The following is a 25,054-nucleotide window of genomic DNA, read 5'->3' as shown; positions in this document are numbered from 1 at the left end:
AAAAGAGATGTTTTTCAGAGTCGAGAGTTGCGAGGATAACTCACTGCACGTTACATGCACAACACCAGAAAGTCCGAGCCTGGCCCGAGCCCGCCCGGGCCCGGGTCAAAAAGCACATGCCGTGCCCGATCCCGGCCCGAGCCCGTGAAGAAACTGCCCTACCCGGCCCGGCCCGGCCCGTGGGCCGGGCCGGGCCGGGCCGGGACGGGCCGGTTAAGCCCGAGCCCATGCAGTGCTCTAATTTATATTACTAGATCTAGCCCTGGGAGTGTTAGCCAGTGCGACTCAGAGGTATGGCGGATGGATGTGGAGCACCCTTTTTTGTCCGATGGCGTCACGTAACATAGAGGTAATGAATGAAACCGTAACTAGGCTGATTTCTGAAGCAGCCATTGAAGTGGGAGGTAAGGCACCGAGGCAACCAGTGGGTAAGCACTCCCAAGTAACAAAGGACCTAATAAAGAAACGCCAAAACGTGAAAGTGTCAAACTCGAGAGATCAGATAGAATTCGCAGAACTGTCGAAACTGATCAACCAGAAAAAAAATAAGTGATATCCAAAATTATAACGTGGAAAAGATTGAGGAAGCCCTAAAATATGGACGCACCATGAAATCAGTGAGAAGAAAACTTGGCATAGGACTAGGCAAGTTGTATGCACTGAAAGATAAGCAGCGCAATATCATCAGCACTTTCGATGACATAGTAAAAGCAGCGGATGAATGCTACACTGACCTGTGCAGTCACCAAAGCAGCCAAGTTGCGTTCATTTGAAGTAGTGACGAACACGATACACCGGCTCCTTCTTTAAGTAGCGATGAAGTTAGACAGCTCTGCAAATCATTACCCGAGAAAAAGCGGCAAGAGAAAATGGAATAACAGTCGACCTAATAAAAGACGGAAGAGACATCGCGCTTGAAAAGCTTGCGGCCTTTTACACGCAATGCCTTACGACTTCAAATGTACCAGAGAACTGGAAGAATGCCAACAATATACTAATACATAACAAGGGAGACATAAGAAGGGAGATTATAGGCCCATTAGCTTGCTTTTAGTATTCTATAAAATATTCACCAAGATTATTTCCAATAGAATTAGGACAACACTTGACGTCAGTCAACCAAAGGAACAGGATGGCTTCAGGAAGGAATATTTTACGATGGATCACATCCATATCCTTAATCAGGTAATCGAGAAATCTGCGGAGGGCAATCAACCTCTCTATATGGCTTCATTGATTATGAAAAGGCATTATATTCAGTAGAGATACCAGCAGTCATACAGGCATTGAGTAATCAAAGAGTCCAGGAGGCATACGTGAAAATCTTGGCAAATATCTAGAAAGATTCCATAGCTACTTTGGTTCTCCACAAGAAAAGTAGAAAATTACTTATCAAGAAAGAGGTCAGGCAAGGAGACACGTTCTCTCCAATGTTATTCACTACATGCTTAGAAGAAGTATTCAAGCTCTTAAACTGGGAAGGCTTAGGAGTGAAGATAAATGTCGAATATCTCAGCAACCTTCGGTTTGCAGATGACATTGTACTGTTCAACAACACTGGAGATGATTGTAACAAATGATTGAGGATCTCAATCGAGAAAGTGTAAGAGTGGGGTTGAAGATTAATATGCTGAAGACAAAATTAATGCTCATAACCTGGCAAAGGAACAAGAATTCAGGATCGCCAGTCAGTCTCTAGAGTCTGTAAAGGAGTACGTTTATCTAGGTAAATTACTCACAGGGGACCCTGATCATGAGATGGAACCTTACAGAAGAATAAAATTGGGTTGGAGTGCATACGGCAGACATTACCAAATCCTGACTGGGAGCTTACCACTGCATTGAAAAGAAAAGTGTACAATTATTGTATTCTACCGGTGCTAACATATGGGGCATAAACTTGGAGGTTCGAAGCTCGAGAACAAGTTAAGACCGCACAAAGAGCGATGGAACGAAAATTTTAGGCCTAACATTAGGAAACAGGAAGAGAGCGGTGTGGATCAGATAGCAAATGGGGATAGCCAAAATTCTAATTGACATTAGGAGGCAAAAAATGCAGCTGAGCAGGCCTTATATAATGCGTAGGATGGATAACCGGTGGGCCATTAGAGTTATAGAAAGGATACCAAGAGAACGGAAGCGCAGTCGAGGACGGCAGATAACAAGGTGGGGTGATGAAGTTAGGAAATCTGCAGGCGCAAGTTGGAATCGGCTAGCCCAAGAGAGGGGTAATTGGAGATCGCAGGGAGATGCCTTCTTTCTGCAGTGGACAATAAATAAGGCTGACGATTCTGATGATGATAATAATAATAATAATAATAATAATAATAATAATAATAATAATAATAATAATAATAATAGATGTGGTGGTGGTGGTGGTTGTGGTGGTGATGATGATGATGATGATGATGATGATGATGATGATGATGATGATGATGATGATGATGATGATAAAGCCAGTAGGCCATGAAGCCAAGGAAACCATAGGGGTAAGTTGTTATGGTTGAAATTGAAATGTTTAAAATAATAATAAACAGGGAAAATGAAAGTGGACGAAAATATAACCCGTTGCTGGTGGGTACCGAACCCAGAACCAATTCTAACGCGTAATGAGAAGGTGGTGGGCTCGGTCCCCACCATTGACAAGTTATCTCCGTAGGCGTCCTCGACTGGGAAGTCTTAGGAGAGCTGTTGTACGCAGTACCAAAGAATGAGAATCAAATTTTGCGATTTTAGAGAGAAGAACTTTCTTAAATTTAGTTTTGCATTATCTCTTAATATTGTTATTATCCTCCTGTATGATTCTTTATCATTCCACCATATTCATACTCAAATATTCATGGTGAATATTTGTCATTATTGACAGGGAAGACAACAACGAATGATTTATTAAACCTGCTGGGAAAAGAAGAAGAAGAAGAGGCAACTCAGGTAGCAGGTGCTGGCCATAGTTTTTGAGCTCTCCTGTGAAAACGCATCTTGCAGTATGAGAACTTCTGCTGGTGGTAAGCAAGTTTGCTGTAAACCCCTTTGATTAGCGAGCTAAACTATTTCAGCTGCTTTACAAGATTTCATTCACTGGCCGTTATCAAACGGAAAGCAGTCAACAACCTATGCTCACGAACGCTTTCCTTCTGACTCCTTGAGATAGAGACCTTATGTGGATTATAGGTGGCATATATTTCTCTGTGTATTTGACTAGTTGGTAATAGTGCATGAGCGTGGCTAAATGGTGAGAGAAGACGTGACGTGATAAAAAAGAAAGACGGAACAAAGAGCAATGATTTGTGCGTTTTGTCGCATCTTTTGTTAGATATTCTTTCTCAGTGTCAAACACAAACAATGCAGGGTACTCCTATAAGACTTGCAAATTTCTTTCTAGCAACGTACTGTCTGAACACAAGCTACAGATACAGGGTCTGTTCAAATGTGTGCTTGCTCCACACGCCGATGCGGAAGACACAACTAACGTTGATACTTGGCTTCTCAATTGCAAGTACCAGCAGTAAGCCTAAAGCATACTAAAAGCTGCTTCAGTCAGCGTTCAGGCCGTACTTATGGCTCGTTGACACTGCAGGACGTCCGGCGTCTGGAGCGGTGCCGAATTTCCTGCCGCCGAAATGCTGCATCGCTCACATTGCTCGCCTTTCGCACCACCGGAGCTGCTCCGAACTCTGGAAATACCCCCCCCCCCCAAAAAAAAAAAAAAAAAAAAAAAAGAGAGGCACAGAGAGGGAGAGCAATATTTAACTACTACTTCGATCTGGCAAGCCGACAATTCATGAACTTACATGGTCCCGCCGAGTATTCTTGATGCGTCATTTCGCCTTGCTGGCTCATGAAAACTTCGCTTCTCGATTCCCACAGTGCGTCTGATCTGCCAACTATTCTCTTCGTAATTTTCTCGCCTCACGTCGAGGCGCCATTTGCGGAATGCAACGAGGAATGATCCAGTAGCCGGCTCGGCGTTCCGATTGGTGAGCGGTGAGAGATTCCGGTGGCAGCGATGGTAGAAATAGGTCTGGAACTGATTAGCGTGGAGAGGGACTTTTCGGCGGAACTTGCCGCTGCCGAATTAGATGCCGCACCACTTTAGAAGCGAATTGTCTGCGCGTGAACGTGCCTTTAGGCTGAGCAGACGCTTCTGTGGAAATAAGGCAGCGTGTGCCCTTAGGCTGAACAGACGCTTCTGTGGAAATAAGGCAGCGTAACAAACGCGCAAGCTACGAATGCAGGAACACGCGCTGGCTGAAACAAATGCTATTGAACATTTGCCTCTGCCAGATATACGTTCACACCGCGATATCTTCCATAGCCACAGACAGATACGTTGTACACGTGTTTTTTTTTCAGCTGGCTCAGAAATGACGCAAGCAATGCAAACAAAGCGGTCCGCGTCATCGAACGATGCGGCAAGAGCCTCAGCCTCAGCTCCTGAACTGGGTGCTCGGTCCCAGCCTACTCCGTCCGGCACGGCGGGAGCGTGGCCGTCTTCGTCGGTACCCTGTATGACTGGAATAGGACAGGAGCCATGGTGGAGAGCTCCCATGGTCAACGCTATGCTCGGCGTGGGAATGCTGTCGCCTTTTGCCGGTCAGTCTTGAACGTTATACTCAAAGGACAGAGAAATCCCGAATCAGTCTATATTGATAAAGTAATCTTTCAAAACCCTATTCTCGTTCCTTTCGCAGAAAAAAAATGTAATTGCTACACGAGCTAAGAAAGGTCTAAGTTTCTTTTTTTTTAATTTCGCGCCAAAACCACAGCGCCAGTACGTCAGTGTGACGTCACAATTTTGAAAATACTTTTTAATGCGAAGCATTTCTTGGCGAACATTTGCCACTTTGAGAATATCTATCTATCTAGCCGCTTACTTCTTGGTGCTCTCATAGGTCGTTTCGTTAACTGTGCATGTACCAAAATTAGCATAGGGGGATACAAACTTTACTATATACAGAGAAGAGCATAGTATGACAAGTGTGTATGACGAACATAAATGATAGGTCATGACATGCGTCTCACTTAGGTCGGGAAACATCCGCTTACGTCTTGGTGCTCTCGTCGATCGTTTCGTTAACTTGGTATGTACCAAAATTGGCACAGTACGATAAGAGTGTTTGACGAACATAAATGAAGGGTCATGACATGTGTATCATGAAGGTCATGAAACAGCCGCATACGTCTTGGAGCTCTCATGGGTAAAAAAAAACCAAAGTGGCAAAGAATCGAGAATTAATGATGGGTAATGGGTGCAAGTATGGTTATGATAGTAACGATAATGATAGCATAATACAATAATGACTCGATACTGACCTTGACTCCGCAAACAAATATCAATAACTCAGCGAAAAAGATCAACACTAGAAAACCACTGGGATGGATTCAGATCTGGGTACTAAGTGAATGAAACACTAAAGGATGAAGGTAGAAGTAAGTCATGAGCATGACTCAGCAAAAATGACGACTCGGCGAAAAAGTATTAACACTCAAAAACCGCTAGAATGGGTTCGGACGTGGGCACTAAGTGAATGAAACACTAAAGGATGATGGTAGAAGTCATAGTCATGAGCATGGTTCAGCAAAAATGACAATGACTCAGCGAAAAAAGATTAGCACTCAAAAACCACTGAAATGGGTCCGGTTATAAATGATAGGTCATGAGAGTCATGTAGGTCATGACACAGCTGCCTACGTCTTGGTCAGCGGCCATGTCTTGGTGCTCTCATGGTCGTTTCGTTAACTTGGTAGGGTAGGCTCGCTGCATACTACTTTGCATAACATCGATTCCCGCAGGGCGCGGGATCTCTGTTTGATTTAGGCATATAATACGAGAGCACAACTTGTGCTTACTAAACAATCAAACGACCGGTTTGAAACATACTTATTTTCAACCTTCATGGTTCATATCTCCGCCCGCACTTTTTTTGTGTGTGTGTGTGTGTGCATCGCAGCCGTTGTGCCTGAGTATAAGTTCCTAGAACGTGCCAAATTCACTCCTTGGCTCTTTTAGAACCGAATGCAGTCCACCTTTACCGAGAAAATATTAGCTATAAGGACTAAGTAGACGGTCAAAATCCATTTCATCACGGCAAGCTGATGTTGGAACATCAAAGCGGTGGCACCACCCCCACTTGTTTTTTTTTTGTTTTTTTTTTAAAGTTTTCTGGCTTACTTGGCCTCTTCTCACGGCAAGAGTGCCTTTTTTGGTATTTCGAAAAGCAGTTCACTAGTACAGCTAAAATGTATTTTTCTCTTTAGAGCCACCTTTAAGTACAAAACCTATTCGGTCCCCGTGTGTGGGTCCCTCAAAACACCTCCATGGTGGTAGCGTCTTTAATTTTGCGCGTTTACGATCACACGACGCACATACAAAACATATACTGGTTCAATATCCAACTATGCATGCGCTGGCTCCCCTCACAGCTAGGGTTGGCTTGTTAAACTTTGCTCATACAGCGTTCTAGAAAAAGAGGCTTATATAATCAATACTTGTACTCCACTGTTACGTAAATTATTTGTGACACCACAGATTCTTTCTTAGCGTTTTCTGCCATTAAAGCTTGCAATTCATTAAGCACGTGGTCAGTTAGGCTATATCACTGTAACTAGGCGTGTCCGCAAGTATTATACATGTGAAAGTCAGTCTTCAAGAAATATATCTGCCGTACTCTTCTGCTTCACTCTAACGTTGCATCCCCATTTCACGTACGGCCCACTACTGCCGTTTCCAGCAGCTAATCATTGTGATGTGGCTTTTTGGTACACGTGTTTGCGAGAACAAAAGGCACTCTTATACTTTGCAACTGGTGCCCGCTTCTCGAGTTTGCCGGTGCAGTCGCTCGCGTGGTGTTTGCAGTTTGTAAGCACACGTACAACTAATTCCGTTTACGATGTGTAGGCATGTCATAATGGTTCCAAGAGCTTGAAGATTACGCCAGTGCTCAAATAAACGCGGGTGTTGATAGCTTGCGCATTGTGCCATCGAATGAGCGCGCGTGCGTACTGGAGTGTGCGTGTATGTTTACTGAAGGGCAGCAGTGGCGGCAATCGTAGACATATTCAAGTTGCAAGTGGTGAATTTTATCTATTCGTAGACATATTCAAGTTGCAAGTGGTGAATTTTATCTATGCATAAGATAAAAATATTCATATTTGACAAACTCGTCTGCAACTAGGCTAAGCCCTTCGATTGTGAATTGATGTACGTAGTACAGGTACGCGTGGCCGCTGCTTTCGTTAAGGGTACGGGCGTTTACGAGCACTCAATGCCGTGGCTTTAGTGATATACTGTCGGTATGTAAGTCGTGAGACGTGAAATCAGATTCACTCGACCGACTGCTGAAAATTTTCACACAGTCGTCCTGTGCACAGCTAAGCTTTGTCCATCTAACCGTAGATTGTTTTCTTCGTTTCCTGCCTACAGCGATTTGCATCTCAGTATGTCAACGCTTACTAATGCTATACTGTGATCACAGGTCTCCTTTATTTCTTCTTAATGTCGATGCTTTTATTTATTCAGAAGTCGCAGATGCGGGATCCGAAAGGTCTGATACGTCGGTATCAGGGAGACCATACGAGCTCACAAGGCGCAGGCAGAAAATGGCTTCCCAACGCCATTTGCCCTCAGGGCCAAGGTTTCCACAGCCACAGAGAAGGAAGATGACTCCTGCATCTTACATGCGGGAAATGCCTTTTCCGGAAGAACCACTCATGCCGCCTGGATATTCCGGGACACCAGGAATAACGCCTTGGACGAGGCCTGACGTAATGACCGGTATAATGCCGGGGATGATACGTGGAATGATGCCCGGGAGGATGCCCGGGAGGATGCCTGGAATTATGTCTGGCAGGATGCCTGGCGTGATGCCCGGTATGATGCCCGGTATAATGCCTAGCATGATGCCCGGTATGATGCCCGGTGTGATGCCCGGCATGACTCCTGGAATGACTTCTGGTATGGTGCCTGGTATGATGCCTGGTATGATGCCATTCCCCTACCCGGGCATGGTTCCAGGAATGCCTACGGTGCCAGGAGCGTCTATGATACCGATGATGACACAGGCAGTGCCAGGTAAAGGCGATTCCTGTAATATATTGCTTCTTAGTGCATTCCTGTCTCCAAGTTTGAAACTACTCAGAATGTTTCCGCCCATCGGGCAACCTTATTCAATGTATTAACCTGGGTTCGTGAATTTCGCATTAACGTAAATGTTGGGCCGCTTTAGTGATGTCAACTTGTGATCTGAAATTCGCATGAATAACAGCGTATGTAACGTGCCTACATGTTGCAGAATTGACGGAAATCGCCTTCTCACGCAGAGGCAGTCTTATTCAAGCAAAGTGAGGGACTCTTTGTAGGAAGCTTGTGGAATATTCTGACCATCTGGGGTTCTTTACCAAATATATATATATATATATATATATATATATATATATATATATATATATATATATACATCTAACTGTACAATAACTTTCTTTCCTTCTTTCTTTGTTTCATTCTCAAACCTCATATGAGTGCAAAAAAGTCCGCATACAGGGTTTCAAACGTAAGGTAAACCACAGCTGACAGGTGGTCAACATTATTCCAGAGTAAAGTACCTATATAAGAAAAGTACCGCCATCCTTTGATAAACGCCGCTTCCCTCTCTCCTGTATCTCCGATTGAACGATGATAGCGCGCGGTTTTCACTTCTTTATATTTTCTTTTTTTCCGCCTCGGAGCCATGTTGAAAGTCCTCTGCGCAGCCGCAGTCGCCGCCGGCGGCGGCGGCGCGCGCCCGGCCTGAAAGCTTCATCGTGGACTTTCTAGGTGCGCCACCGTCGAATTGGCTTTCGCAAGCAAAAAGTAAAGAAAAAAGCAAGCGCTTTGGGAGAGGAGGCGGCGGAGGAAAGAGTAGATGGCGGTACTTTTCTTATATAGGGACTTTATTCCAGAGCCGTCTCCCACGCCCCCTATCATCGTACCTCATTATCCATTGTGCGCTGTGCAGCTTTAAGACAACAAAAGCCCAACTATTAACTATATCAGCACCGATCACGCGTATGTGCGCATGCACAACTACCGCGGAGCATGGTGATGTGTCCCCTCATTGCTATATGTGTCGCATCACCCTGTGCTAAAATATTGCGGCACCGCCACTTCTTGTTTCCCGCAGGCACCGCTTCCACGCACCCCCAACAAGTGACAATGGGGCCGCCGATGACGTATTCAACAGCTCAGACTGTGGCGCCCGGAGCTGTTACTTCACAGGGCGCTGGCTCGCAGCCGCGTATCGTCACAGTGCCAATAGGTGGAGGGACGGTCGGAGGCGGCTCGAAAACCAGCGTCATCCCAATGCCGATTCCTATGCCGATGCCCCTCCCTATGCCATCGACAGGCGGCGGTGGCGGCGGCCAGGGCCCAGTTATTTTGGCTGGCACGTCCCCTCCGGCTGCTCAGCAAGCCCACCCGTACTCGGCACCCGTGTTGCCACCAGCACACTCCTCCGCCTCAGCAACAGTCACCCGTTAGTCCCTTGGCGGAGGCGGCCGCCGTTACGATGATGATGCAGCAAATGCGTTTATTGCTGTCTCCGCCCTCACCTCGAGCACGACGCGCAAGGGCACTACCTCCGCAACCACCTGAGCCGGCCCCGGCTCCTCCTATCTTGCCTCAGGTTGTTGTCCAAAGCGGCCTCCCAGACAGGATAGCCGCTCTACAGGCGATGCTAGCGCAACAACAAGACCAGGGTGCTGATGCAGTTGGTCTCAAGAAACCCGCCAAAGCTTCCGGAAAAACAAAGAAAGGCGGCAAGAAGCCAAAAGGAAGCAGCAAGAAATCGGAGGAAGCAGGTAAGGAAGAAGAGGAGGCAACTGAAGCCGATGAGGAAGACAAAGAACAGAAGCGAGAAAAAGAGAAAGGGAAGGAAAAGAAAGAAGCAGTAAAGAAAGGAACAGAGAAGCAGGAAGGGCAGCAAGTTAAGACGGTCGATGGCCCCGATGGGCCCAAGTCTCAGGCGACACCGGAGGGAACGACCCAGGGTAAAGGGCCCGACTCCAACGCCCCCGCTTTAAGTCTGTCATTTCCGAGGTAAGGGTGAACGTTTGCCTGTCATGCAAACACAGAGTTCGTAACCATGTGTGTAGTGCACAGCCAAGCGTTAATGTTTCTTAGTGCATCTGTGTGATCAGGGGACCGGTGAGATGTGCGATTTTGTAGCTAGTGTACAAAGGGTGCACGGAGAGATGCAGAGTTAAAGCGATCAAGAATGGGTGAACAGGGCAGGCCTTCTGCTGGAGCCAACTTTTTGACCGTCGTTTCGACAAAGAGATGTCCTCTTGCTAATACGCTGCATTGTACGTTAACTTCAAGGGCGCGAAAGATAGATTACGCTGAAATCTCGCACTCGCTCGGTGTCCTTAATCACTTCTCCGTAAATATTGCTACGAGGCATGCCGACGAGGGTAAACAGTAGGGTATTCCCGAATGCCTTCAATTCGTTCTCTCCAGAAACATGTTCTGAGTATATGTTCCCGTAGACTACTGCAGTTCTTGAGCTCCAATGCGTTTTGTTTGAAAATGTAGCACTTGGAAATTTTATTAAATCACGCAGAAACTATCGACAAATGATTTTGAATGTAATCGGATGACGAAACGTTTCTAGAACTCCAACTTCTTCATTAAAGGAATGATGCGCTCAAAGGTGTATGTCTGTTGCGATGAAAATATGCAAGTAATTAACAAAACCTACTGATTAACTTCTCAATTACTTTAAGGCACATATTGCAATTTACGAATTGCTGCCGGTGGGTTTGCAAGGCTCATCCACTTGGAATGAATTTCAAGAATAACACCAGTTTTCAGATATGCGCCATCAAACTCGCCGTAAAAATGCGCTGTTGTTCCGCGTACTCTTTTTTAGGAAAACGCTCTTTTATACATCGAAGCACTAAAGTATTAATTGAAACCCCCATGTATTTCGCCCCACACTTGGAGAAATAATAATATCCCAAAGCAGGTGTCGTACTGCAAATTAATTTCAAGTGAATACGTCTTGCAAACTCACGGTCTACAATTCGTAAATTGCAATATGTGTCATAAAGTAATTAATTCAGAAATTAATTATTTAATGTTTGTTAATTAGTTAAATATGTTTCCATTTCTCGTGCTAGCGATGCCCGCCTCTTGAATAGTCGAGCTTAAGGGCAAGGACTATGGTAACTGTCACAGGCTCTTTTTCTCTCTTTTTTAATTCCGTAAAATTTAAAATTGATTACCCCGTATGTGGTGTTAAAACTGCTACCAACTAGCCCAGCAACTCGATTGGGTGAGAGCACGTGCCTTTTTCATCAGCGCCTTTGTATCAGCTTGCAAAGGCGTTCATCCACCGACAAACAGGAAAATGGGTGAAAAATCCAAGCTGTTCGCTTTGAAATATTTTTTCTGATGTAAAATCGTTTTTTTTTTTCCTGACGCCGCTGACAAAAAAAAAAAATGAGTTACGACACAACACATCTCAAGATGACTGCCGGCGTTAATGCGATTAACATTAAAGGAACGTGGAGACACACCGTTTCGCTCAGGACCCCTTTATTTGCAATCTGTGGTTGGGGGAAGTAGGCTGAGAATGCTCATCGCAGTTATTCCACCCGCACGCCACAACGTCTACCACTTCTGGACGCCACAAGGAAAAGTTCAGTAAAGGTGGCCTCCCTACCGCGGCCAGTTTTGTGCCACTTGCGCTGAAGTTTCGGGGTTCAGAATCTCTTACTACTAATGATCAAACTACGACCCGCTGCATAGACATGTATTTCAGGCGTAAAACTTCAATTTATAATACCCCGCGTTCTCACTTTAAATCAGTCGCGCTGTGAAAGTTGCTTCGTGTAATGTCGTGATGTAGAGCTTCGCCGTGTATCAGTCAGCGCCGTGAAAAAAAGGTTAGACAGTTACTGGCAGAGCGAAAAGTGCACTGCAAGAAGCGTTATCAACGCAGGTATAATTTCTGAATCGCAGTACGACCGCGCTTGGAGATCACTTGCCGAACTCCGATGATGCGACTGAGATTGCGAGCCGTCCGTGCTACCTCGTCTACGCCTGCTACGCCCTCTTCATTGCCTTCCTCGTGTTCATGGTTGTCTTGGCCCTGGCACCTACTCTGTTTCAGGGCTTTAAAGGTGCGCCAGCTTTTGGCACTTAAACTTACCAAAGTCATGGCTATGTGCTCCCTTGTTTATCATTGTCTATATACAGACGGATGCGGTTGTACTTTGACTCGCTTGTGTACGCAGCGCTTAGAAACGACAGAAAGTGAAATTACATTCAGATACACCCAATTCTAGCTGCTTGATGTCAACACATCTGTGTGTGTGTCCTTTTTTGTTTTTCAGAAGGAAGGGTAGGCAGCGTGGTGCGCAGGCTCCTCCCTTTCCCATTGGGATCTATCATTTTTCTGTCTAACTTTTCCCTGATTTTCTTTAACACAAGAGCTCTTCGGAGCCTTCCAGGCAACGTTATTAATACCTTACTGCACAATACACAGATTTCTGCCAGGAAGTCAGAACAAAATTTGCTTACAGAGCTGCAATCTTGCTGCAAAGCTCAGAACATCTCAAAACGGAGTTTCTCTGTTATTTGATATCCATCTTTTTAAAACTGCTTGAGACCCTAAAAAGAAATTTTGTAACCATCAGTCTCTGCAACCTCAGTTCATTTAAAAGAATATTTCCTCAGGACTACTACTGCGGTTACCTGATAGAGGCTTGCACGTAACTTGACCAGAGTATTCAAGTTACAGTAAATTAATTACTTTTGTGACTAACATGGTAACATAAACCTAAATTTGGGACCTTGACGCTGCAACTTATTACTTTTTGGTGGTGACTTTTATTCATGAAGTAACTTACTTGTAATTTACTTGTGGGAAAGAGCCAGGTGCCCTTTACTTGCCACTCGACCAGGACCTTAGGATGTTCCACTTGCTTTCTTTCCAAAACAACAAACTGAGCATACACAAAAGCAGCGTTGGAAGCATTGAACGGCTGCAGAAGGAGCCTGCAGCCTCTTTTTCAGTAGTTTACGAGCAGTATATATTTGTTCGCTGCAGGTTTCTAAGCTAGATAGAAGAGCAGTCGCAATGCAGTGGCAGTTGAGATCCTTGTCGTGTCCAAATACCCGCCTTCCTGAAAATTCTGCTTTCCTCGCCGACCTAAGGTAATCGATGAAACCAGCAGCTCTCACACCCATTATAATGCCTTTTGTTCCGAGGCTGCAGATATCTGGTTCATTTTCTAAATTTCCACCACGAGTGTGTCTATGCTTCGAAACACCAGGCGTAGAATTCAGGCCTGAATGTGCTTCATTGCGAATCCGCATGCGGAAATCATGATTTATTGGCTTAAAGGTCCCCAAACCACCTCACATATAATTGAAGAAAAAGGCAATCATGCATTCCTCTCCGAGCATTTCCGGTCCCTTCTTGTCACATCTTGACGACGTGAACAGGAAAATGTGCGTGGCGTCAACATGGTAAAAGCCGTCGTTTGGTCCATGCCCAAGGAACATCAGTTCCGGTCTGTCTTCTGAACGACTTCAGTATGCAGACATAACGCCCACTCTTTCTCGTCATCTCGCTTGCCTGTCGTGTGCAATCGAGTGATTTCCTTTGTGTAGCGTGTTTGCACCCCGCGTGCGGCGGACACAGCGTGCGAACGAAACGCCCAGAGCCCTGATAAGTGGAAGTTGATGGCGTTTTCCAAGAACAAAAGCCAACGGGACATTCGGTACTGATGTAGTGTTCACGTGTTCCCTAGAGAAGTATGCTGCGGAGAGGAGAGCGCGCCCGTCGGAAGAGCACAAAGACTAGAGGGAAACCGCTTGCTCTACTTCAAGCTCAGAGGGGTTTAGCGGCCCTTAAAGGACAAATCACTGTCTCGTTTTAGCCGTTTTGCTTGTAACTTTGTAAATCAGCCCCGGCAGGACTTGAGATGCGCCGCAGCGTGGGCGCCAATACTGCCGCAGGCGAGACCGCGTTTGAAAGCCCCATTTCACGTCTACAGAAAAATTTATCTCATCTCTTTACCACTGATATTCGATGTAACTTTGCCAATAAGAAGAGCAGGATTCGCCGTTTGATTTTCCCAAAACAACTTTTTCGGAAAGCTAGTCAGTCTTATTAGTAATGTTGTACTTGTACTTGATGTCTAGGAGCATATGACGCAAGTAACTTTGATGTAATGAGTTACTTATCTATGTAATGATAAATCTACTCAGCTAATTATCTTGCGTAGTATTCATTGACTTTACATACATACATACATACATACATACATACATACATGCATACATACACGCATACATACATACATACATACATGCATGCATGCATACATACATACATACATACATACATACATACATACATACATACATACATACATACATACATACATACATACATACATACATACATACATACATACATACATACATACATACATTATGTATATTTCCGTATCTTCAGCACGGGCTAGAACACCTGTGCTCTAGCCGACGCAATCATTTTTTTTTCTGTGGGTACTGGGAAACCGAGAATCAGTACGAGCACGAAAATCTAAAGAAAGCAAGAAAGCACACATTCTACTGCATAACATATGACTTCTTTTGAGTACTCTATCTGGCCTGATAACAGCATTCGAGTGTTTTACATAATGTTGCATTACGGAATCAGAGTTGGGCTCAAGTTAAACTTTCCTTTTTAGAAAAAAGAACGAGAAGCTCAACACTAGCTTCTTTAGAAAACTAATTTCTGTTTCGTTTTTCAGGAATTGGCGGTCTGGGATTTCGGGGATCGGCGATCACATCAAGCCCTGCTGACTCGAATGACACAAACTCGTCTGAACGAGTCACCATAGATGGCGGTACAACGATGAACCCGTTCTTCGACGTCACAGAAACCTTCGGCGAAGTCGGTGTCGGCGATAGTCTTCGAGATTTCGAATTGCCTTCTCCAGAGGGACCACTTAACACTGCTGGGCTTGCCTTGGATTGGCTACTGGGCGTTGGTTTAACACCCGGCGCTCAGGCGACGGCATCGAAGAGGCGATCGACGCATCGTTTGCTTCCTTATTTCAACGAGCGCGTACTACTTCGAAACTGTACAAGTTTACACATTAGGACAAGTTATACTGGGAATCTAAGTCTAAATACGGCGGACAGCCGACAATTCGACTTGCCACTGTTTCTTGGCTTGGACAGCGACGGTAACACGGACGCCTTTGTCGATAGGACGCTCATCAACGGTACCGAAAGCGCCAACGTCGAATCCAACACGACACACAGATACTCAGAAGCGATATCATCGTTGTCGACACATTTATCAACGAACTCGTTCATGAGACCTACCTTAGCAGCTCTCGGTTCTACCGAAATGACAAGATCGAATTCTGAGACAGCCAAAGCTCGGACCCAGACAGTAGTTGACGGATTCCCGAGTGATTATGTTCATCGCGAACGCACGAATAGTTCTCGGATCTCATGGCCAGACGGGGACGGGCCTCCTCCTTTTCCCGACTCTGTATACGCCGATTGGATTTCTACAGAATACCCGTCGCTCTCGAAGTTCTGGAACCTGACAACCCGTAAACGACGCATTAATGTCACTCTAAGTTTTTCGTTGCCGCAACTTCCCACGAGGGATGATGGGAGGATCTTCTTCTACAGGATGATGCGGGAATCCGGTGGAAGACGGGATCAACTTTCGTACAGCAAAAATGACGGTCGGAATTATGTGATTTAGAGGGACTTGGACGACTGCCACTTATTGCTCGTTGACGAGTCTCAAACAACTTGAATCGCGACATTTACTCGTCTTTACTTTTCAGAACAAGCTTTCTCTTTCGCTTTTTTTTTCTCTTAGTGCAATAAAGCGTTTAGGTCGGATTACAAGAGGGCTGTTTGACTTCTTTTATATGCACACTTTGAAGTTGGATTCTCCTATTATGCACTAGTTCTTGCTTATACGAACCTCTGTGTTTATGGTTCGTTTTGTTCATCTCTGTCTGCTTAACTCTCTATAATCGCATTGCAAGCGGGCTGTGTGGCTTCTTTCTATGAATGCGCATTGAAGTTTGATTCTCTTATTATATATTAATTCGTGATTCTACGAACCACCGGATTCATTAAGAATTGGTGTTGCTATTTAGTTTGTCCTTTCTCTACTCTTTATTGTGGCGTAACTGGAACCAGTGCTTTGAAAAAAAAAATAAGTGAAACACCGTCTTTGATGGTTAATTCCATCAAAATCTCCTGACTTGCGATGTTATCGATGCAAGAGCAGATAATGCGATCACTTGAAAGTCAGCCGTGAGTAGCGTCGACAAGCCATCCGCGCCTGAAAAAAAAAAGATAATAGTAAATGTCGCATATGTAAGTATCTGCTTTAGCATAGCGTTTGAGCATCCTTTCACAGCTATGTAGAGCTATGACAATGCAAGCACAGTAGCTCTTCTAATATATGTTTTACTGTCCTTTTTCTATTTTTATTTATTCCGAAGGTTTGCGACATTATCCGCCACGTTATAAAAGAGGGTTGTTTTTTCCTGATATAAGACACTTCACCTGATGTAATCCTTGTAGTCTAAGTTAGGGATGCTCGTTTGCTCCATGCAATTAGAGTTCAATTAAACTTTTTGCTGGGTGAGTGCGTTCATAATGCTTAGGAAGAATAAAATGTGCAACGCAGACAAGTACGAGAGGTCAAGAGACACGGACTAGCGCAAACTTTCAACTAAATTTATTTTCGGAAAACTCGTCAATATATGCACATACTAGCGCATGCGCATTAAGGTAGCGCGCAGCCGCAAAACAAAACAAGAACGCTACTAGAACAGGCCGCGCAAGAACATTTTCTCGTTTTCAAGCAGAGCAATCGACGTGTGGGTCAGGCATGCTGCTATACAGAAGGCTTCCGTCAGTTCTCAAGCAGTCCCATTCTTGCTTCTACCTATTATTTTAATCTCTCGAAGGATTACAGTTCAGTTTATCGGAGTTTCAACTCCGAATACTCGGATCGGAAAGCCAGCGCTAGTCCGTGTCCCTTGACCTCTCGTCTTTGCCTGCGTCGCGAATTTTATTCTTCCTATGCAATGAGAGGTCGCTACTTGCTTCACAACACGTATAAAATTGAAGATAAGGGTACTTTGTTCAGAATATATTGGCCTCATACTACCGCAGGAGTCATAATGTGACCGCTAGTCGGCCTGCTAGGCATAAAAGTAAGGACAAACTGATGGGCTAGGTGGCATTATATTATGTAATCTGTAACACAAACGGGGCACGCAAAGTGACAGAGAATACCAATACGCAGCGCTACTAAAAACTTTGTTATTATAAATAGTTTATTATTAGTTTCTTTTGTATTTCTATATATATATATATATATATATATATATATATATATATATATAACAACACATGTAGATTACATTCCAGCGAAACCTGTTTCGTTCTGGGTAGCGGCCTGTAACAGGTGGTTTTACTGGGATGCAATCTATGACCTGTCGTTTTTGCCATTCTTGCTTCCTCATAGTATATGTATTGACTGCGTGCGATAAACCACTAGTTGTTAGTGGCGCCATGCATTCGTATTCCCGAGGTCGTCTTGTGTGCCTTGTTTCCGCTGCACATCATATCAGAGTATGTCAGCCGAAGCACTCTCCTCGCGGAAGAAATGATCTTGGTACCCTAGTAACAAGCCTCTATTGCTAGTAAAATAAAAGAATTATGCACGTCCTAGAGACTGCTGGAGTGTGCGACTATGAAGGACGCTGTAGTTGGGCGCTCCATTGTGCGCATGGCGTGTGGTTTCTTTTATATGTTTTCTTTTTACCTTCATGTTTCTTGCCGCCATCCCAACTATCTAGCCATTTTTTGCTTAATTTTTGTTCTGCTGTCACAATTGATACCATATTCCGTCATGCATGTTTGAAAAATAATTATTGGAAGGCTTCTCAGTTATGCTAACAAAGTGAGTTGTGAGTGCTATTGTTTCTCTGCTGTCATCCTTCCAGTTAGTAAATACGGCTCCTAGAGATGTAGCATGAAGGTTACGATGCACAGAAAAGTGCATCAGAGCTCCCGTGCATCAAATTAATCGTGCATTTGCTTTTTCGTTAAAGAATTCCAGCCTGAGACTTTCTTCTAGCAATGTCAAACGTGTCTGCCACGCTAATAAAAAAATTGGACGACGCTTAAGCTTCGCCTTTAAAAGTGGAACGCGATAGCATTATCGGGCTTCGTTCGGATCACATTTTTCTTTAAGAGTCGGCTTCACTGCAACACACAACGTGCGAAAGCCAGCTTACAAAGACCAAGCTTACACTGATCCCCTTAAAGTCGGCTTCACTTTTAAACACAAATGCATTGCTGGGGCGACATTTTTACAGGAGCAATTTAAGCCGTCTTATATCAAAACGTGAAGGCCCTAGGACCTTTTTATTAGTTTATTAAGTGTTTGCTGTTGCCCCGAGGCGCGCGTGTAAAAAATTTAAAAAGGCTTGATTTTCAACATTCCCCTCAATGTTGCCTACAACCAAAGCACAGCGGAACACCATCAGAATTGGAGGGCGCTTAAGCATCGCCTTTAAGACTGGAACGCAATATGATTGAAAGATCCCTGGCTGCTTATCAGGATTTTTTCTCGTATATTCAAATTAACACCGACGCTATCACGCCTGCAGGCTGTGGTCAAGTCGTACTTTACGATTTTTCTGACGGATTTTGTTTTGAGAAATTCCATTTTTGTTCACTAACGCCTTGCGCCACGCGGAGGGCCTGTGTGGTCGGTCGGGGTGCTTCGGGATGATATGGTTCGGCATGATTATTTCCGCCAGACGCCGATGCTTAACGCCGACGCCGAAGCCGACGCCAATGTCAACACCGACGCCGGATTTCCTGCGACACGGGGCCCTTAACGCTATCGCGTTAAAAGAAGCGTTTCTCGTACCGGTAACAGTGACGGCAACCAAGTTGCTCACTGAGGCGCCGCAACTGTTCCATGCGCGGCATTGGTAACTCCCCGAATCGGACCGATCCAAGTGCACCCTGGTGAAGGGTATCGAAGCGCTCGGAACTCCAGGCGCTTCACTGATGCTGAAGAGCCGGCCACTCAGATGCCAGCTCACTTCCCTTGCCGGAGGGTTGGCGTCCACTTCACATTCCATGAAGAGGTCCTCTCCGGAATCGATTTTCGTGGCGTTGACAGTCAGTCGAAGCGAGGGTTTGTCTGCGATCCAAAGCAAGGGTGAATGAAAAGCTGCCGCTCTCGTCTGTGAACACAATTAGGCGGTTAAAGGTTCCTTTTCGCACCAGTCTGTCGCCACAAGTAGTAATTCATTGACTGTCACTCTTTTGCTTAAACTGTCTGTCAAACGCGCCGCCGTAGCCCAGTTGCTATGGAGTTACGCCGCTGAGCTCGAGGTAGTGGTTTCGATCTCAACCGCGGCGGTTGCATTTCAATAGTGGCAAAATGCAATAACGCTCATGTACTTCGATTTAGGTGCACGTTAAAGAGCCCCAGGTGGTCAACATCATACCGAAGTGCCTCACTACGGCGTGCCTTTGGTGTGACAAAAGTTTATGAAGAATACACTCCGGTTGCTACCCAAGAGTGCGTGTAGCATGCTTTGGAAGGTGGTTATTTGTGGCACTATGTTGGGGGGGGGGGGGGGGGGGGGGGGCACTATGTGTTATGGCTGGAGCTCACCTTACCACCGTGCCCGAAGCGTACGCGAGAGCCAACCTACGTATTGCGAGCACCACTTCCTCAACGACCAGTTGGAACCCCATGCGGCATCTGCAACCCCGTGCAACCCCGTGGAGCTCTGGGCACAGCGTCTTCGACCAGAGGCGCAGCATCTCAATGGCATAGTCTCAAAAGGCAAAGTGTAACGAGGGAAGTGTGTGAGAACACTTCTATTACCACCGTGCCACTGTGCGGTACGGCGCGATACCAGTGGTACCAGCGGTACACCGATACTACCAGCACCACCGCACGGTTGTAGCCTACCATCGTGCGGTCTTTGTCGCTATGTTTGACTGCACTATCTTCGGTATCGAGATACAAAAACTTGTTAGACATTCACAGGAAGTCGCGGTTAGTTCCGAAAAAAATGCTCAACACATTGAAAGTGTGTGAAGCGTAATGAATAAGATAGACGTGCCACACAAGAACGTCGCCAGTAGACAATTTAGCCATGAAAACCAGGACTCACCTAACTAAGAAACTTGCCAAATGCTACATGACTTATAAACCTGACTAGAACTCAGTAGGCCGAGACCGATGCGCATTGCCTAATAAATGACCGGGTACTTAAGTCATTTACCTGCTTGTCAGTGGAGCCAGTTACAGAGAAGAAGCATGTCTGCTGCTTCAACGTAATCGTCCAAATCGCGAGTCGCGGGTGTGGTATGACGTTAAACTGTCGGAAAATTACCGTGGGATGACTGGGGTTGGTTTTAGGCTGCAGCTTATAGAGGGAATTATGCTAATCTCGCAGTCTCAAAACTTGTCGACAGTGGTCGAATAAGAGTTTAAGAGGAGTCTCCTTGTCGAAACGTTTGCGAAACGTCTGAAACATCCCTTGTTCGACCACTGCCGATCGCTTCAAGTCTCCAGATTAATGTAAACCTTCATCTTGTCTCAATGTCTAAAGGTTAGTTTCACACGTTTTCAACCGCGGGATGTGTAAGCAAGATCACTTCCTCCTCGCCTCCCTATTATATTTTATTAGTTTATTTTCTTTTATTTGTTCTCATGCGCTGAGAAGCAGGCTAGCGCAAACCTGCTCAGAATGGCCTTTTAGCCTGCCTTTGTTGCAAAGTCTACTCTTTCTATTAATTCTACGTGGTAGCTCAAATTTCTTTGTTGCCTTCCAAGCGCATTCCGAGAAAACGTTTTACAGATTGCCTCATATTTAGAGTGCGGATAAAGTTACGACGACACAGGTATACAGATAGCATATAAGAATCTCACAGTGGACGTCCACAACGAAGCTGGCATTCAGCCGGTCCTTGGTCACCGGATGAGCGACGACGCACGTGATCGTCTTGCCACGGTCCTTGGCGAACATCGTCAACGTCAGCACGCTGGTGGCAACGTCGGCGTCGTCTTGCACGTGGGTGAACGTGGCGTCCAGAGGGCCTTCACCGCCGACGTACCACGTGACGAGGGGAGCGGGTCTCGAACCCAGCACCTCGCACTCTACGCTGGCAGGTATGCCATTCTTGAAAGGCCGAGCCCGGATACGCACTGACGAAGCTGGCGCTAGAACGAGTGGACGCATGCATTTCGTGAGCTGTCTTTTGGGACTTAACCCACGCTTATCGCAAATAAAACAAAGGCCTGGATTTATGGAGCATGCTGGAATCACAGGGAGCACTAAAGGGTTCGTCGATCCGGTGTGTGCTTACAGAAAGCTGAAAGAACTGCCTGTGTTTTTAGGAATGTTTTAAATGTACCGCAATTGGGGTTAGAAAATGCTTTGGTCAAAATCTATAACACTACATCACATTCACATGTACAGAAATATCCAGGAACATAGCAGGAAAGTAACTACTGCAGTACTTCCACACTCTGTATACTGCGTGTGCTCTTTCGTGCTGTTACCCGCCACCATTCGCTTTCAGCTTGCCATAGATATCAACAAAAGGACGACATAATGTTTCCATTGCGGAATGAGTAAGCTTTACGCTTAACTATGGCCTGTTTTCTAGCAACAATATCCTGGAGAATATGCGTATTCTGTATACTAAAAAAAAAAGAAGTCCATTCTTGCTGTTTACGAAAGAAAAATCTGCATTTTAGTCGTTCTGCGCGCTTTGTTTTCATTTACTACGATGTAAGTTACTTCCCTAACTCCCACAATGTCCGAAAATATGTCCGCAATTCTTACAATGCTGTACGGGGTTCCCAATTCTATATGCGACGACAAAGACTACAGCAGTCACTTGACAACGACACGAAAAGAATGATAGGGGGACAAGGACGATGGAAGGATGACAAAGCGACATAAGCATGTCAATCTCAACTTTGACAACAATGACAACGCGGTGACGACGGTATGACACGAATCCCACAGCGGCGGCATGACGTTGACACTTGGTTAATTGGCATCGAAGACAGCGTAATGCTGGATTTGTAAGAGGAACGCTGGGAATCACTCATTCGCCGAAAGAAAGCCGTGCTGCTAAAAACCATATAGCACACTAGCTATCCTACGTCACCATATTGAGTTCTTTTGCCTTCAAAATCAAACGCAGACGCCAACACTCTCCGATTCTGCGTCGCTCGCGGTGAGAAAGCTGTCCAAACTGCCGTGCGAGCAAGTTGCGTTGTAGCTCGGTAGTTCTCGTTTCCAATTGCCAATCGCACATTGCTGTAGCGCCGTAAGTTCCGTCGTCCACTGGTGGCGGCGCGGGAAGTTTTGTTTTTCTTCGCCATTTGATCAAGGGTAAGTCTCAGGGTGACAACAGTTCGGGTGGCAAGAGGACGAGGACAAAATCGGAATCGCGACGATGGTGCACGACTTTGTCAAAGCGAACAGAAAGATGTACCAGCGGATCAAAACCATTTTCGAGCTATTGACTGCTGTCGCAGTAAAATGGTTCGCTTACATGAATGACATAAATTCATTGCACTGTGCTCTTGGGTCGTAACTGTAACCTTCACCTAAAGAACGAGATTTTCTTTCCTGAGTAAAATAACACCCTGGGGTGTCATTTTTAACAAGAGATCGACTCACTCCAGAGATCCAGCTTGATGGTAGTGTTCAATGTGGCACCCAGGGCGTTGGCGGCAACGCATGTAATATAGGTGTCTCGGTCCCTCCGAGACAAGTTATGTCGCGTGAGCTTCGACTGAGAGAACACGCTGTTGGCCTCCCGATGACCCTTGCCGACTGTCGGAGCCGAGTTCCAATACCACGTCAGCCGGAAATCTGTAAAAGAATTGGCCATACGTGTGAACTGTGAAGGGCGCCATCTGATACATACACATGAGCCTGAGAATAATGAGTGTATAAGGAAAGCGAGGTGTAAAACGTTATTCGGCCAAACCCATCCGCCCACTTTAATAAATTTCTTCTATGCGCTTCCAATATCCTTCAACACAAGTGATTCATTACATTCGATAAAGATGGCATTTATTCGGGTAATATTGAATTGCAGAGGCATTCTTTGTATCTTCACCATCTTCTATTTCGCGTTAACTACACTACCCTCTTAAACGCGTTCAATATGGGTTCAACTAAGCTCCAAAATGTACCCCTTACTAAGCGAAACCTATGTAACCTTGGGTGTCGGCTGTTCAATCGTTGGAACTTGTGGCTACGGTGGCTGTATAACACTCCCCATTTCGTCCCACAAAAGTTCAACTAAGTGGAACATCTTGATCTTGTTACACATAGGTTTCACTTATTGTATGGGACACCTTTGCAAAAATGGTCCACTTACTTATTAGTGGGTCTTATGTGGAAGGAGATTAGCAGTGTACAATAGTCCCTGTCGCCACCCTATAGATTGACGAGTCATAGGTTAAAGACGGCATGAATCGTACAGTGGGACACTCACCATTGTTGGCTTCGCAGGTCAAGATCAGGGAGTCACCCTCCATGTAAGGTCCTGCAATACCGTGAACTTCCTGTCCTTTCTCGTCAAAGATGGTTGGCTGGTTTGTTGACCCTGAAACTAAAGAAATCGAGGAATCTGGTTAATTTTTCTTGTCAGAAAACCAATTAGTTGTCTTGCGCGCTCAAAGTGACTATCTAAGATGAACGCTTGCAGTTATACTCTAAACAATGGTCAGCAAAAAACACGATAGCGCGCTCGTTCCCGTAGCGGTTTTCGCACGCTCCTCCGCGAGCGCAGAAGCTATGCTTTTAAGTGCTGCTTGAAAAAAGAAAAAATCGCGGTTGTTCCTTTTGCCTTGAGTTATTTTTTCCTGATCACATGCGATGACAAATGGCACTCTTTCAACGATGATCCGGTAAAGGTCAACTGCAATCACATTGCAGTTTGTCTAAATTAGCAATACCAATACGTATACTAAAAAAATCAGTAGTGTGCGTATAATACTGAAGAAAATTTGGCAAACGTTCAGAGCTGCCAAATAGATCACTTTAAACATTGTATCTCAGCAGACGACGCATGCACCTATATTGGTTGGCGGATATGACGTAAGTCCCATTACGTCACCTCCGAGCTTTTTCAGCGCGTAGTGATGTTGGCAGTCTTTGCTTCCACCCACTGTCGGAGGTCATGCCCAGGAGCTGCGCGTTCGGGGACATGCGTCGCTTCTGGTAAACAGTAATGACAGTGTCTGTTTTTTTTTTTTTGTTTTTTTTACAATGAAGCTGTTTATGGCTAGGCTTCCGCACATTTTTGTGTGCGTGTGCAAAAATGTTGGCCGATCATGGTGATAGTGCAGAAAGGGTCCAAACTCAATGGCACATACCCCCTGCGGACTCCGGGTGTTGGGCTCCGGGACCAGTAACGCGCCCTTGAACTACCCTTGTCACACATGGGACCGCAAGGGTAACAACAGGTACTACGATTGGATCATAGTCCAAAAGGCCGACCCGCGTCGGCCCTGTCTACGTTCACACCACCCTCTCTTTGTCGGCGTTCCAACCACTTGCGTGCCTGGTTTCCTGCCGCTCTCCCGAGGCGGCAGCACCGTTGCGCGTGTATATAAGACAAGGTGTCGTTCTCCATTTTGAATTTCACTTCTCTCGTCGTAATGGGGAGGCGACGTGTAGTGCGCAATCCCGGCGACGATTGCATTCTCGTCTCTGTTCCTGCTGTCGCTCTTCGTAGGTGCGTTGCTCCTCAGGAATCCGGACTATACGCGGCCTCCCCATTCTGTGTCACCTCTGGGTCGTGTGCTTAACAGCTTCGCTGGACATCCGCCTTTCGTTGCGCATCGGATATTTCAGACAAAAAAAAAAAAAAAAAAATTGGCATGGAGGCTGCTGTTTGGCTACCCTGTCCGAATATAGTTCTTTTATGCTGTTCAAA

The 25,054-nt window shown here is 45.5% G+C and overlaps 2 protein-coding genes across 2 annotated transcripts; one reads left to right on the top strand and one right to left on the bottom strand.

Moving 5' to 3' along the window:
• The first annotated feature begins 7,845 nt into the window (after window positions 1–7,845).
• On the top strand, window positions 7,846–9,514 carry LOC125947519 (tetra-peptide repeat homeobox protein 1-like). Its single transcript, XM_049672409.1, has 2 exons — window positions 7,846–8,071; window positions 9,159–9,514. Exons 1-2 carry the CDS (start codon window positions 7,852–7,854, stop codon window positions 9,512–9,514), a joined length of 576 nt encoding a protein of 191 aa, XP_049528366.1. The 5' UTR covers window positions 7,846–7,851.
• A 6,684-nt stretch (window positions 9,515–16,198) lies between these two features.
• LOC119462062 (cell adhesion molecule 3-like) lies at window positions 16,199–23,713 on the bottom strand. Its single transcript, XM_037723413.2, has 5 exons — window positions 23,609–23,713; window positions 22,783–22,977; window positions 21,015–21,305; window positions 18,987–19,265; window positions 16,199–16,373 (listed from the first exon to the last, which is right to left on the bottom strand). Exons 1-5 carry the CDS (start codon window positions 23,649–23,651, stop codon window positions 16,279–16,281), a joined length of 903 nt encoding a protein of 300 aa, XP_037579341.1. The 5' UTR covers window positions 23,652–23,713; the 3' UTR covers window positions 16,199–16,278.
• Between the last annotated feature and the right edge of the window lie 1,341 nt (window positions 23,714–25,054).

Source organism: Dermacentor silvarum, chromosome 8, assembly GCF_013339745.2.
Source record: "Dermacentor silvarum isolate Dsil-2018 chromosome 8, BIME_Dsil_1.4, whole genome shotgun sequence".
NCBI classification, from domain to species: domain Eukaryota; kingdom Metazoa; phylum Arthropoda; class Arachnida; order Ixodida; family Ixodidae; genus Dermacentor; species Dermacentor silvarum.
Note: the sequence above shows the minus strand (reverse complement) of the source record. Positions and strands in the feature narration are given on the sequence as shown.

Bases quoted from the DNA above. Each gene is read 5' to 3' on its own strand.
- LOC119462062 (XM_037723413.2), bottom strand. From the start codon at position 23,651: ATGGAGGGTGACTCCCTGATCTTGACCTGCGAAGCCAACAATG. The intron at 19,266-21,014 runs GTGAGATTCTTA...TTTGGATCGCAG, and splicing joins CTTCGTTGTGGACGTCCACT to ACAAACCCTCGCTTCGACTG. The intron at 16,374-18,986 runs GTACGAGAAACG...TTTTTTTTTCAG, and splicing joins GGTTGCCGTCACTGTTACCG to GCGCGGATGGCTTGTCGACG.
- LOC125947519 (XM_049672409.1), top strand. From the start codon at position 7,852: ATGCCTGGCGTGATGCCCGGTATGATGCCCGGTATAATGCCTAGCATG. The intron at 8,072-9,158 runs GTAAAGGCGATT...TGTTTCCCGCAG, and splicing joins GATGACACAGGCAGTGCCAG to GCACCGCTTCCACGCACCCC.